The 15,560-nt window shown below is 39.6% G+C and overlaps 1 protein-coding gene across 3 annotated transcripts in view; it reads left to right on the top strand.

Annotated features, from left to right (window-relative positions):
- helz (helicase with zinc finger) overlaps nt 1-15,560 on the top strand; it is a 143,022-nt gene that overhangs the window by 75,089 nt on the left and 52,373 nt on the right. For all 3 annotated transcript variants that reach the window (XM_061880351.1, XM_061880349.1, XM_061880350.1), the window contains exons 17-19: nt 2,492-2,593; nt 7,294-7,472; nt 14,996-15,114. In XM_061880351.1, coding sequence (XP_061736335.1) covers nt 2,492-2,593; nt 7,294-7,472; nt 14,996-15,114 — 400 coding nt within the window. The remainder of the gene's footprint in view (nt 1-2,491; nt 2,594-7,293; nt 7,473-14,995; nt 15,115-15,560) is intronic.

The following is a 15,560-nucleotide window of genomic DNA, read 5'->3' as shown; positions in this document are numbered from 1 at the left end:
CAGCCACTAAACGTTTCGTTAACCATATTTTCCAGACTATATGGTGCAATACATTTTCATATATTGACTGCACCGTCATATACATTGTAAAATTAGATATTTACATGTGGAGATTTTGTAAATGTTTATTTACAGACATTTAATTGTTTCCAAATGGTTCCTGTAACATGGCAGTAAAACAGCTGATCAAATATAATAAGTCATTGATCTATTCATTCATCCTTTATAAGATGAATAAGATCATCTGGTTGGAGAGGTCAGGTAGAGGGTATGTTTTTGAGATAAAGCAGAAAGTGTGATTGCCCTGATTGTAGCTGTAGTGCAATGAAACCCTTTGGTTTGACATTTTTTAAGTAAACCCCGAGATGAAAAGTGTCTGTGATGGATTGATTAGAGCAGGGGTGCCCATTACGTCGATCGCGAGCTACCAGTCGACCGCGGGGGGTGTGTCAGTCGACCTCGAGCCAGGCTTTTAAAAAAAATAGACCTAAAAATGAACGATCATCAATCTTCACCAAGACGTCACTTAAATGACATTCACGGTACCGGAGGGTCTTGTGAGATGACGCTGGCTGCTGCAAGATCATTATTATGAAAATATGACCGAGAGGAAGGCGAGAAACACTTTTTATTTCAACAGACTCTCGCGCCGTACCTTCCGTCAAAACTCTAAAGGCCGACTGCACATTTCCTATCTTCACAATAAAAGCCCTGCTTCATGCTGCCTGCGCTAACTAAATACAGAGTCTCGGAAAACTGGCGTGCACAAGCCATCCCTCAGAAAGCTGGCGTGCACATCACTTGTGCAGGCCAGCTTTTTTAAGACTCTTATTTTGTTAGCACAGGCAGCATGAAGCAGGGCTTTTATTGTGAAGATAGGAAATGTGCAGTCGGCCTTTAGAGTTTTGACGGAAGGGACGGCGCGAAAGTCTGTTGAAATAAAAAGTGTTTCTCGCCTTCCTCTCTGTCATTTTTTCATAATAATGAACTGGCAGCAGCCAGCGTCATCTCACAAGACCCTCGGGTGCCGTGAATGTCAATCAAGCAAGCTACGGAATTTGCCGCCAATGTTTTTCTTGTAAAGTGTATGGAAGCTGGATAAATTAGATGCCAAAAACCAACCACTTTCATGTGGTATTGTACAGAAAGGACAACTTTTTTTCTCCTCCATTTGAAAATGTGGGCGTTATCATCATTACTGTCTGATTCCAATCAATGCAAGTCATCAGAATCAGGTAATACACCAACTTATATTCTTGTCTTCGTGAAAGAAAGACATCTATATGTGTTACACATGCTTGTATTATCATTAAACACATTTAACTTGTTTACAAAAATGTCTCTTTCATAAATAAATAAATATAAATGATATATATAAATGAGGTCGATCCCCTCGAGTTGGTCAATTGAAAAGTAGCTCGCCTGCAGAAAAAGTGTGGGCACCCCTGGATTAGAGCTTCTATTTACTCATTGTTGGGTTCACTCGAAACGAGCTGATCGTTAGAATGCATTTATGTCATTTTTGTTCATTGCACATTCTAGGTTTGTCAGATAACATTACACAATTATCCTATGAACACTTTTTCTCACAATTAAGTACTGAGCGCAGACACTGAAAAGGAATTTGACAGATAGATTTAATGGAAACCATGTACTGTATGTGACCCTAGCACAATGCACAATGTTCCTCGGTTCTTGCATGAATATTGAATAAAATACCTTACTGAATGTGACAGCAGGTTGTCTTTTTGTAACCTGGACGGGAAATATGTGCTTTGAAAAATGTATAGGAATGTAATATTCATTTTTCATTTCACTCTGAATGCATGTAACATTGAATATTTACAATGAATTATGCAAAGGTGACCGTTCCAATTTAGAGACAGAGTTTAAATTACTTGGCTTCACGGTGGAAGAGGGGTTAGTGCGTCTGCCTCACAATACGAAGGTCCTGAGTAGTCCGGGGTTCAATCCCGGGCTCGATATCTTTTTGTGTGGAGTTTGCATGTCCTCCCCGTGAATGCGTGGGTTCCCTCTGGGTACTCCGGCTTCCTCCCACTTCCAAAGACATGCACCTGGGGATAGGTTGATTGGCAACACTAAATTGGCCCTAGTGTGTGAATGTTGTCTGTCTATCTGTGTTGGCCCTGTGATAAGGTGGCGACTTGTCCAGGGTGTACCCCGCCTTCCGCCCAATTGTAGCTGAGATAGGCACCAGCGACCCCAAAGGGAATAAGCGGTAGAAAATAGATGGATGGGTTTAAATTACTATAAAACGGTACAACATCATTTCTGTCAGGTGCACATAATGTAATTTCATTATGCTTTACTGCTGCTGCATCCCAGTACCTTTTATAAAGTTGTAATGTTTGTCTATTTAGAAGCATGGGTTAACTGTGTTCTACTACTACTACTATATGTGTACTGTCTGTTTATTTGCACCAAGTGCATAAGTGTGATTTGTTTCTGGCATGTATTTTTGTCTCTGCAGGGTTTTGATCTGCACCCACTCCAACAGTGCAGCTGACCTTTACATTAAGGACTACCTTCATCCTTATGTAGAAGCAGGCAATCCACATGCCAGACCTCTCAGGTATGGTAGCAAGCTACAAGCGTTCTGCTCCAAAGTGCTAGCAAACAAGACTTATATATTTTTGCCATCGCTATAGCATCTTTGTGTGTTTATTCTGCACATTTGAATATGAACTTCAAAGTCTGCCTTTTACGTAAGCTATATATACAGCAAATTTTGTGTGCGTATAGTATAATTAGGTGACATCAGAGGGAGTTCTCTCTAATTAATGGATCATTAGGGATGTCAGAATGATGCACACTATTATGAAGATTGTTGAGGGACATTGTTACTGGGATAAGGAACCCCCGCTTTTACTGAATATACTCTTGAGTGAACAATCATTCATTTATGTATATTCATAAAGTATCTTTAAACTGCCACCTAGGGATGTCACGGTATGAAAATAGCTTATCACGGTTATTGTGACCAAAATGATCACGTTCAATCAATCAATCAATGTTTACTTATATAGCCCTAAATCACGGGTGTCTCAAAGGGCTGCACAAGCCACAAGGACATCCTCTGCTCAGATCCCACATCAGGGCAAGGAAAAACTCAACCCAATGGGACAATGAGAAACCCCGGGCGACCAGCGCAATGGACGTTGAGTGGATCTAGCATAATATTGTGAGAGTCCAGTTCATAGTGGATCTAACATTATAGTGAGAGTCAGTCCATAGTGGGACCAGCAGTAGACCATCCTGGGTCAGGTCAGCAGCGCAGAGACGCCCCTAACCGATGCACAGACGATTGGTCCACCCCGGGTCCCGACTTTGGACACCACTGAACCTGTCCCCCTCCTCCACAAAGGAGAGGGGGTCAGAGCAGAAAAGAAACGGCAGATCAACTGGTCTTAAAGGGGATCTATTTTAAAGGCTATAGTATACAAATGAGTTTATGGCGGTATTTTGAACTGTGCTCAAAATGTTCAGAAACTTAGTTTCATTTAAAAAACGCAAAACACATTCAAAATATATCTATATACCTCAAGTAGAAAATTCAATTTGCATATGAAAGCAATACAAGGTTATAAACAAAATAATATGGCAGAAACAAAATGATAACAAACAAAAATAAATGTGAAAATTGTGGAAGATGGCAACTTTTGGACATAAGTGCAAATTAGTGTTCATGTACGAGATCTAGTTTTACATACAGGGCTGTCACGGCCAGAATAATAAAGATTATTTTTGATCCAAATTGAAATCACGATTATTTGTTAGGTAAAACAGTGTTGGGGTAGGGTGTAAACGCAACCCCATCATGTCATTTTTAATGTCTAAAAAAGTCTGTATTCCATATATTTAAAGACAAGTATTTGTGTTCTTCAATAATAGTATCAGTGTCAGCTTTTTCTCAGTACATGTTTTTATCTCTGTTTTTACATTTTCATAGAGAAGTTTTTTTTTTTTTAAAGTTATGTACATTTACCTACTGTATAGGGACCGATCCATTAAGAGTTTGAGCAGAAATATGTCGTATGGGAATTAACTATATACCATAAAACATTCACAAAATGCACATGAATAGTTTTTAAAGTAATAACTTTGTGAATGCGAAATAACACAAGTTATCTAAATAAATCCTAGTGTTTACTTTTTGATATCAATATAAATGGGTTGTACTTGTATAGCGCTTTTCTACCTTCAAGGTACTCAAAGCGCTTTGACACTACTTCCACATTTACCCATTCACACACACATTCACACACTGATGGAGGGAGCTGCCATGCAAGGCGCTAACCAGCACCCATCAGGAGCAAGGGTGAAGTGTCTTGCTCAGGACACAACGGACGTGACGAGGTTGGTACTAGGTGGGAATTGAACCGGGGACCCTCGGGTGGCGCACGGCCACTCTCCCACTGCGCCACGCCGTCACAAAGCAGTAAAACACAAAGCAGTTTGGCTAATGAAGATGAAGTCAAATAAGCAAGTTGTTCTTCTCCAACATTTGTTTCAGTGCAACAGTTGGGCCAACAAAATATAAACAGGAGGGATACCTCTCACATCTAATACACAATATTTGTGCCACACCGAAAATGCATGCCGCGTTTAATTCGATTAGATGACAAAAAATTTAGCTTGTATTGATGTTATAGGAACACTGACAAAGTTAGCAGTTAAAAAAAAGATGAGTGACCATCCCAGTAAAAAAAAAAACAATTCTTTATAAACAAGTTGTGGCAACATTCCCTAACATCGCCTGCTGCATGGTAAATCAGGACAAACGCGTCTGTCTCCAATACGGTCTACACCTGTTACCTAATAACAGCGCTCTTAAACACACTCAGAGTCCATGGATGTAAGAGCGAGGGAAATCAAATAATTGAGTAGTAATTAAATAATTTGTGTTAAAAAAGGGGGCAGATAAATATAATTTTATTCTTCCATCTGCTCCTTTCTGATCATGGAAATGTATAAGAAACAAAAAAAACTATGAAAGTGTGAACTGTACCTGGCTTGCATATATGCATTTTCATGAAAGCAATATAAATAAATTATGAGAAATTATCAATCAATGTTTACTTATATAGCCCTAAATCACTAGTGTCTCAAAGGGCGGTATAGCTCGTTTGGTAGAGCGAACGTGCCAGCAACTTGAGGGTTGCAGGTTCGATCCCCGCTTCTGCCATCCGAGTCAATGCCGTTGTGTCCTTGGGCAAGACACTTTACCCACCTGCTCCCAGTGCCACCCACACTGGTTTAAATGAAACTTAGATATTGGGTTTCACTATGTAAAGCGCTTTGAGTCACTTGAGAAAAGCGCTATATAAATATAATTCACTTCACTTCACAAACCACTACCACATCCTCGGTAGGCCCACATAAGGGCAAGGAAAACTCACACCCAGTGGGACGTCGGTGACAATGATGACTGAGAACCTTGGAGAGGAGGAAAGCAATGGATGTCGAGCGGGTCTAACATGATACTGTGAAAGTTCAATCCATAATGGATCCAACACAGTCGCGAGAGTCCAGTCCAAAGCGGATCCAACACAGCAGCGAGAGTCCCGTTCATAGCGGAGTCAGCAGGAAACCATCCCAAGCGGAGGCGGATCAGCAGCGCAGAGATGTCCCCAGCCGATACACAGGCGAGCAGTACATGGCCACCGGATCGGACCGGACCCCCTCCACAAGGGAGAGTGGGACAGAGGAGAAAAAGAAAAGAAGCGGCAGATCAACTGGTCTAAAAAGGGAGTCTATTTAAAGGCTAGAGTATACAAATCAATCAATCAATCAGTCAATGTTTATTTATATAGCCCCAAATCACAAATGTCTCAAAGGACTGCACAAATCATTACGACTACAACATCCTCGGAAGAACCCACAAAAGGGCAAGGAAAACTCACACCCAGTGGGCAGGGAGAATTCACATCCAGGGGGACGCCAGTGACAATGCTGACTATGAGAAACCTTGGAGAGGACCTCAGATGTGGGCAACCCCCCCCCCCCCCCTCTAGGGGACCGAAAGCAATGGATGTCGAGCGGGTCTAACATGATACTGTGGAAGTTCAATCCATAGTGGCTCCAACACAGTCGCGAGAGTTCATTTCAAAGCGAATCCAAGACATGAGTTTTAAGGTGAGACTTAAATGCTTCTACTGAGGTGGCATCTCGAACTTTTACCGGGAGGGCATTCCAGAGTACTGGAGCCCGAAATGAAAACGCTCTATAGCCCGCAGACTTTTTCTGGGCTTTGGGAATCACTAATAAGCCGGAGTCCTTTGAACGCAGACTTCTTGCCGGGACATATGGTACAATACAATCGGCAAGATAGGATGGAGCTAGACCGTGTAGTATTTTATACGTAAGTAGTAAAACCTTAAAGTCACATCTTAAGTGCACAGGAAGCCAGTGCAGGTGAGCCAGTACAGGTATATATGTATGTATATATGTATATAAAGGTATATACAGTATAGGTATATATGTATGTATATATGTATATAAAGGTATATACAGTATAGGTATATATGTATGTATATATGTATATAAAGGTATATACAGTACAGGTATATATGTATGTATATATGTATATAAAGGTATATACAGTATAGGTATATATGTATGTATATATGTATATAAAGGTATATACAGTACAGGTATATATGTATGTATATATGTATATAAAGGTATATACAGTACAGGTATATATGTATGTATATATGTATATAAAGGTATATACAGTACAGGTGTAATGTGATCAAACTTTCTTGTTCTTGTCAAAAGTCTAGCAGCCGCATTTTGTACCAACTGTAATCTTTTAATGCTAAATTATGAAATGAAACAACGCAATCGGCTCTGTTTACTCGGACAGAACATCTCTAGTAGTAGCCAGCATTTTTTTCTGAGCTTAACTTCGCTAATTCACATGCACAGTGGCGCTTGTGTTTCCAGGAAATAGGCAGTGCCGCCTGAAAAGAAAAACATTTTTTTTCAGTAATGACAAATTTAAACGGTATTACTGGAATTTTACCGCGGGTTATCATTATACCGTTTACCGTTACATCCCTACTGTCATCCCAAACCTAATATTGGACTGCTTGCATGTGCTTGCTTATGGAAGCAGGATTCAACTGGAAAAAAGTGAGGTTCTGGAAATACTGTTCTCAAGAACTCCACTTGTATTAAACACATATGATATTGAAGTAAATCATTGTTGACCTCCAAGTTGGCAAATTGTGGTATGAAACAATGCATTTTCTGTATCGCTCTCTCCAGGGTATATTTTGTAAACCGCTGGGTGAAGACGGTCCATCATGTGGTCCAGCAGTACTGTCTCATCTCCAGCACACAACTCAATTTTCAAATGCCCACGAAGGACGACATCCTCCGGCATCGTGTGGTTGTGGTCACGCTCAGCACTTCCCAGTACCTCTGCCAACTTGACTTGGAACCTGGTGAGAAATATTTCATATCATTTGTCAAACAAAAGAAAAATCCAAGGGTCTGTTCTGTCACAAATCTATTTATTTATTTACAGACAATTTTATATGACATTAATGTTTTTTTTTTAATATCAGAGTCCGTTTTGCAAAAGGGTAATCCATACAAGCATACAGTTTATGGACAGTTAAAATATACATCAAGGGTCACCAACCTTTTTGAAACCTAGAGCTACTTCTTGGGGACTGATTAATGTGAAGGGCTACCAGTTTGATACACACTTAAATAAATTGCCAGAAATAGCCAATTTGCACAATTAACCTTTAATAAATAAATCTATATATATTAAAAAAATGGGTATTTCTGTCTGTCATTCCGCCATAGATTTTTTTTTCCGTTTATGGAAGGTTTTTTGTAGAGAATAAATGATGAAAAAAAAACACTTAATTGAACGGTTTAAAAGAGGAGAAAACAGGAAAAAATAAAAATTAAATTTTGAAACATAGTTTATCTTCAGTTTCGACTCTTTAAAATTCAAAATTCTACCGAAAAAAATGAAGAGAAAAACTAGCTAATTCGAATCTTTTTGAAAAAATTTAAAAAAAGAATTTATGGAACATCATTAGTAATTTTTCCTGATTAAGATTAATTTTAGAAATTTGATGACGTTTTTTAAATAGGTTAAAATCCAATCTGCATTGTGTTAGAATATATAACAAATTGGACCAAGCTATATTTCTAACAAAGACAAATCATTATTTGTTCTAGATTTTCCAGAACAAAAATTTTAAAAGAAATTAAGACTTTCCAATAAGATTCAAATTTGATTCTAAAGATTTTCTAGAGTTGCCAGAATATTTTTTATTTATTTTAATCATAATAAGTTTCTTCGTCAAAAAAACAGAAGCTAAAATGAAGAATTAAATTAAAATGTATCTATTATTCTTTACAATAAAAAAAAAAAATTGTACTGGAACATTGATTTAAATTGTCAGGAAAGAAGAGGAAGGAATTTAAAAGGTAAAGTGAATTATATTTGAAGTGAATTATATTTATATAGCGCTTATTCTCTAGTGACTCAAAGCGCTTTACATAGTGAAACCCAATATCTAAGTTCCATTTAAACCAGTGTGGGTGGCACTGGGAGCAGGTGGGTAAAGTGTCTTGCCCAAGGACACAACGGCAGTGACTAGGATGGCAGAAGCGGGAATCGAACCTGCAACCCTCAAGTTGCTGACACGGCCGCTCTACCAACCGAGCTAAACCGTAAAAAGGTATGTGTTTAAAAATCCTAAAATCATTTTTAAGGTTGTACTTTTTCTCAGTTAAGTTATAAAAGCAAAGTAAAAAAATTAATTAATTTATTTAAACAAGTGAAGACCAAGTCTTTCAAATATTTTCTTGGATTTTCAAATTCTATTTGAGTTTTGTGTCTCTCTTAGAATTAAAAATGTTGAGCAAAGTGAGACCAGCTTGCTAGTAAATAAATCAAATTAAAAAAATAGAGGCAGCTCACTGGTAAGTGCTGCTATTTGAGCTATTTTTAGAACAGGCCAGCGGGCAACTCATCTGGTCCTTATGGGCACCGCGTTGGTGACCCTTGATATACATCATCATATGATATACAAAATTCAGTAAATTCATTTCAAAATCTACCCACCCGATACCCATTTACAATTCCATACCAACCTTCCAACAAGTTCACATTTATAAAGAAGGAATCTCTAAATCCACCAAATTAATCTGGATATCCTATTTTTCCAAATTCAATTAAAAGTTTCATCTGGAAGATTTGCGATAATATACTTACAGAGGTCAAGACAAACACAACCTGATAGAGAACTTCGAGATTTTGAATAGTTTTTACGGGTTCTTCAGAAGTTCCAGCATTGTTTTTTACTGATCAAAGAGTACATTATAGAACATTTGTTGCACAAGTACTAAACCAGAGCATTTTAAACCTGAATATTGTCTCGAAAAGCGCAGCACATTAATATTTCCCTGTTCCTGATTAAAAATTAATAACTGCAAAATTCTCAGCATTATCTATCTGAATATCTTTAAGGATTGCATTTTTTCTTATGTAAACATGGGGTTTTGCTTTTGTACCGGACAGTGTTTAGGGATGAGCCTTCAAAGGAATTCTCTATTTTATAATAAATCTACTAGAACAGTGTTTGATATTCATGTCTCAATTCTTGAGTTTGCACTGGCTCCCAGCTCCTTGCTGTTTGTTTTTAAATCTTTACATGGACTGGCACCTCATTATATCTCGGACCTCATCCAAATTTGCACTCCTGCGCGCACTCTGAGGTCCGAGAGCCAGCTCCAGCTCGTGGTGCCCAAGACGAGACTTGAAACCAGGGGAGACAGGGCATTCTCTGTGGTGGGCCCTAAGCTCCGGAACACTCTGCCCCTCCTTTTTCGAACTGCTCCCACAGCGGAGGGTTTTAAGTCTGGTCCGAAGACCCACCTTTATTGTTTGGCTTTTAATACTACGTGAGTTGTGTGGTTTTTAATCATATTTATTTTTATATTGGTTTTATATTATTTATGTTGAGTTTTTATTCAGTCATTGGTGCAGCTAAGGATATTATTTGAATATTGTTTTTAATATTATTGTGCAGCACTTTAGAAACAGTTCTGTTTAAATGTACTATACAAATAAAGTGGATTGGATTGGATGTTTGTTAGTGTCTAAATGTGTCTACCTCCAAAATCAATCCTTTGGTCAGTGATTAAAGAGGGTACTTGACATCAGCCAATGTCAGCCTGAGTTGCAGTAATTAATGCTAGTTGATGGCATTTGCTTGCATTATTTGATGGTAGCGTATGTTTAGTTAAAAGTACAGTTGATGTGAACTGAGGAATTGCAGTCCAACCTATCAATTGCAAAAAACTGTTTATTGGCATCCAACAGAAATGATGTAATGTATCCCAGCTCCTTCATGTATATTCAGTTATTCAGTTCCATGCTGTCTCAGTGTTCTCATTGACTCTGTAAACTTGTCTTGACGAGGGCCTTTATTTATAGTAAGTGATTCAATTCATTTAAGTAGCGTATAAGACAATGTAGGCGAACCCCTTTTGCTAGCGGAGTCAAATGACTACCACATAATGTGTCAATAGAGAGGGCTGTGTTGCATGAGAACACCATCTGCCTGTTTTTAATGTACTTTACAGCATTAGCCTATTCCTCACGTTCTGGCTGGAAAGCTCGCCTGGTGTTTGATGGTGATGTAAACTGTCAAGAACAGAAGCAATGGGTGCGGGGAAATCTAACATGGTGCAATTTCAAATCCTCTTAGCCAGGGGTGCCCACACTTTTTCTGCAGGCGAGCTACTTTTCAATTGTCCAACTTGAGGGGATCTACCTCATTTATATATATCATTTATATTTATTTATTTATGAAAGAGACATTTTTGTAAACAAGTTAAATGTGTTTAATGATAATACAAGCATGTGTAACACATATAGATGTCTTTCTTTCACAAAGACAAGAATATAAGTTGGTGTATTACCTGATTCTGATGACTTGCATTGATTGGAATCAGACAGTAATGATGATAACGCCCACATTTTCAAATGGAGGAGAAAAAAAGTTGTCCTTTCTGTACAATACCACATGAAAGTGGTTGGTTTTTGGCATCTAATTCATCCAGCTTCCATACACTTTACAAGAAAAACATTGGCGGCAAATTCCGTAGCTTGCTTGATTGACATTCACGGCACCCGAGGGTCTTGTGAGATGACGCTGGCTGCTGCCAGTTCATTATTATGAAAAAATGACAGAGAGGAAGGCGAGAAACACTTTTTATTTCAACAGACTTTCGCGCCGTCCCTTCCGTCAAAACTCTAAAGGCCGACTGCACATTTCCTATCTTCACAATAAAAGCCCTGCTTCATGCTGCCTGCGCTAACAAAATAAGAGTCTCAGAAAGCTGGCGTGCACAAGTGATGTGCACGCCAGCTTTCTGAGGGATCGCTTGTGCACGCCAGTTTTCCGAGACTCTGTATTTAGTTAGCGCAGGCAGCATGAAGCAGGGCTTTTATTGTGAAGATAGGAAATGTGCAGTCGGCCTTTAGAGTTTTGACAGAAGGTACGGCGCGAGAGTCTGTTGAAATAAAAAGTGTTTCACGCCTTCTTCTCGGTCATTTTTAATAATAATGATCTTGCAGCAGCCAGCGTCATCTCACAAGACCCTCCGGTACCGTGAATGTCATTTAAGTGACGTCTTGGTGAAAATTGATGATCACTCATTTTTAGGTCTATTTTTTTTAAAAGCCTGGCTGGAGATGGACTGACACACCCCCCGCGGTCGACTGGTAGCTCGCGATCGACGTAATGGGCACCCCTGGTCTAAGCCATGCCTTGGCATACTCAAAAGATGGTCACGGTTATATTTTAAATGATGTTTAGTCTATTCTAATGATGTTTCGATGTCTGAGTATTTGTCAAGCATCAGTTTCAACATACATGGAATTGATGAAGTTTTGCTCTGAAGATGTATGCTTGTGTTGGGATTAGGTATGTAACAATGTTGGAAGATATTGCGGTTTCAAAATCTTCACAGTAATGCCAGTATCCTACAAAAACTTGGTAAGTGTATTTTTTCTGGCACTTTTGCTTTGGCTTGTCTAAACTATCTCCCAGAATCCCCTGCGCCAATGGAAGTGTGTAGAGCGCCGTAAAGAGGAGAGAAAGACGAAGCAGGAAGTGGAGTGTCTTCCACTTCGTAGTAAATAAGAGAAATTGTTTTGTATTTTCTTTATGAATCCGGCCATAGGTTTTTGAGTTACGTTGCTAACAAACAAATCCTGGCGAAAACATAACCTCTGGCGGAGTTAAAGCGGGCCACGTTTGTCTCGAGCGGGCCACGTTTGTCTCGAGCGTTCCAAACCAAAACAGACCCGGTCAAGGTGCAGCGTGCCGAGGGAAAGCACCCGATGACCACCGAAGCTACTTTATAAGCTGCCATCACCCGGAAAAGATGAAGCCAGCGACGCTCAACGTCACTTTGCGAGGCATTTACATTATTAACATGGGAGTTCACTTTTATGAGAAAACTCAATTTCCAAACTGATAGAAAAATACTGCTTTTTAGAAATTAAAAGTTGAGACACAGTGGATGTTCCACACAATTCTTTGCTCTTAAATATATACATAATTACATATTAGCAGAGGTCCAGGACTTGGTACTCCTAAAGACTGTATAGTTCGGTTGGTAGAGTGACCGTGCCAGCAACTTGAGGATTCAAGGTTTGATCCCTGCTTCGACCATCATAGTAACTGCCTTTATGTCCTTGAGCAAGACACCTTACCCACCTGCTCCCAGTGCCACCCACGCTGGTGTAAATGTAACTTAGATATTGGGTTTCACTATGTAAAAGCGCTTTGAGTCACTAGAGAAAAGCGCTATATAATTCACTTCACTTAACTTTAAGAAAGCTTATTAGTATCTTATCCGCTTTTAATAGCTAAGGTTCGATCAATCAATCAATGTTTATTTATATAGCCCTAAATCCCATGTGTCTCAAAGGGCTGCACAACGACATCCTCGGTTCAGATCCCACATCATGGCAAGGAAAAACTCAACCCAGTCGGATAAAAATCAGAAACTTTGGAGAGTACCGCATTTGTGGGTGACATCTGCGGTGCAATGGACATCGAGTGGGTCTAGCATAATATTGTGAAAGTCCAGTCCATAGTGGATCTAACATAATAGTGAGAGTCCAGTCCATAGTGGATCCAACATAATAGTGAGAGTCCAGTCCATAGTGGATCCAACATAATAGTGAGAGTCCAGTCCATAGTGGATCTAACATAATAGTGAGAGTCCAGTCCATATTGGATCTAACATAATAGTGAGAGTCCAGTCCAAAGTGCATCCAACATAATAGTGAGAGTCCAGTCCATAGTGGATCCAACATAATAGTGAGAGTCCAGTCCATAGTTGATCCAACATAATAGTGAGAGTCCAGTCCATAGTGGATCCAACATAATAGTGAGAGTCCAGTCCATAGTGGATCTAACATAATAGTGAGAGTCCAGTCCATAGTGGATCTAACATAATAGTGATAGTCCAGTCCATAGTGGATCTAACATAATAGTGAGAGTCCAGTCCATAGTGGATCTAACATAATAGTGAGAGTCCAGTCCATAGTGGATCCAACATAATAGTGAGAGTCCAGTCCATAGTGGATCCAACATAATAGTGAGAGTCCAGTCCATAGTGGATCTAACATAATAGTGAGAGTCCAGTCCATAGTGGATCTAACATAATAGTGAGAGTCCAGTCCAAAGTGCATCCAACATAATAGTGAGAGTCCAGTCCATAGTGGATCCAACATAATAGTGAGAGTCCAGTCCATAGTGGATCCAACATAATAGTGAGAGTCCAGTCCATAGTGGATCCAACATAATAGTGAGAGTCCAGTCCATAGTGGATCTAACATAATAGTGTGAGAGTCCAGTCCATAGTGGATCCAACATAATAGTGAGAGTCCAGTCCATTGTGGATCTAACATAATAGTGAGAGTCCAGTCCATAGTGGATCCAACATAATAGTGAGAGTCCAGTCCATAGTGGATCTAACATAATAGTGAGAGTCCAGTCCATAGTGGATCTAACATAATAGTGAGAGTCCAGTCCAAAGTGCATCCAACATAATAGTGAGAGTCCAGTCCATAGTGGATCCAACATAATAGTGAGAGTCCAGTCCATAGTGGATCCAACATAATAGTGAGAGTCCAGTCCATAGTGGATCCAACATAATAGTGAGAGTCCAGTCCATAGTGGATCCAACATAATAGTGAGAGTCCAGTCCATAGTGGATCCAACATAATAGTGAGAGTCCAGTCCATAGTGGATCTAACATAATAGTGAGAGTCCAGTCCATAGTGGATCTAACATAATAGTGATAGTCCAGTCCATAGTGGATCTAACATAATAGTGAGAGTCCAGTCCATAGTGGATCTAACATAATAGTGAGAGTCCAGTCCATAGTGGATCCAACATAATAGTGAGAGTCCAGTCCATAGTGGATCCAACATAATAGTGAGAGTCCAGTCCATAGTGGATCTAACATAATAGTGAGAGTCCAGTCCATAGTGGATCTAACATAATAGTGAGAGTCCAGTCCATAGTGGATCCAACATAATAGTGAGATTCCAGTCCATAGTGTATCTAACATAATAGTGAGAGTCCACTCCATAGTGGATCAAACATAATAGTGATAGTCCAGTCCATAGTGGATCTAACATAATAGTGAGAGTCCAGTCCATAGTGGGTCCAGCAGGAGACCATCCCTAGCGGAGACAGGTCAGCAGCGCAGAGATGTCCCCAGCCGATGCACAGGCGAGCGGTCCACCCCGGGTCCCGATTCTGGACAACCAGCACTTCATCCATCTTGTTTGCCCTTTCGCAATTTTAGATTTATTTGATTGAAAAGTGTTACAAATAAAATATGTTAAGTTTTGCACCCTTTAAATGATATACTTGCGTGAATGTAACTGTTGTTTATACCTTCTGTTCAGGCCTGTTCACTCATATCTTGTTGGATGAAGCTGCTCAGGCCATGGAGTGTGAGACCATCATGCCATTTGCCTTAGCGAGCAGTACCACCCGCATTGTGTTGGCAGGAGACCATATGCAGGTGAGTACCAAGACACAATATTCATTTGGATTTGCCCTGGTAGAGAAATGTCCTTACTGTCATAATTTTAAAAGCAAGGTTTTTTTTGTATGACTTGCTGGTCCTAACATTTCATGTTTCAGTCATATATGCATGCGTTTGTTTTAAATCAGCTGACCACAGCTAGGGGTTCTTTGTTCTATAGAACAGTGTTTTTCAACCAGGCAAGGCACAATTTTTTTTCATAAAAAAATCCGGAGGCACACCACCGGCAGAAAACGTTAAAAAAAAATTAAACTCCACCAGGTCGTCGTGCCTTATTTTGAGTTTGTTGGTTTTTTCCTGTGTGTTGTGCTTTAGTTCTTGTATTGCGCTGTTATTTTGGCGGCCCTTCCTGTTTTGTTGGTGTTTTCCTGTAGCGGTTTCATGTCTTCCTTTTGAGCGCTATTCTTCGCACCTGGTTTGGG

This window comes from Nerophis ophidion, linkage group LG20 (assembly GCF_033978795.1).
Source record: "Nerophis ophidion isolate RoL-2023_Sa linkage group LG20, RoL_Noph_v1.0, whole genome shotgun sequence".
NCBI lineage: Eukaryota > Metazoa > Chordata > Actinopteri > Syngnathiformes > Syngnathidae > Nerophis > Nerophis ophidion.
This window is presented reverse-complemented; position numbering and strand designations above follow the sequence as displayed.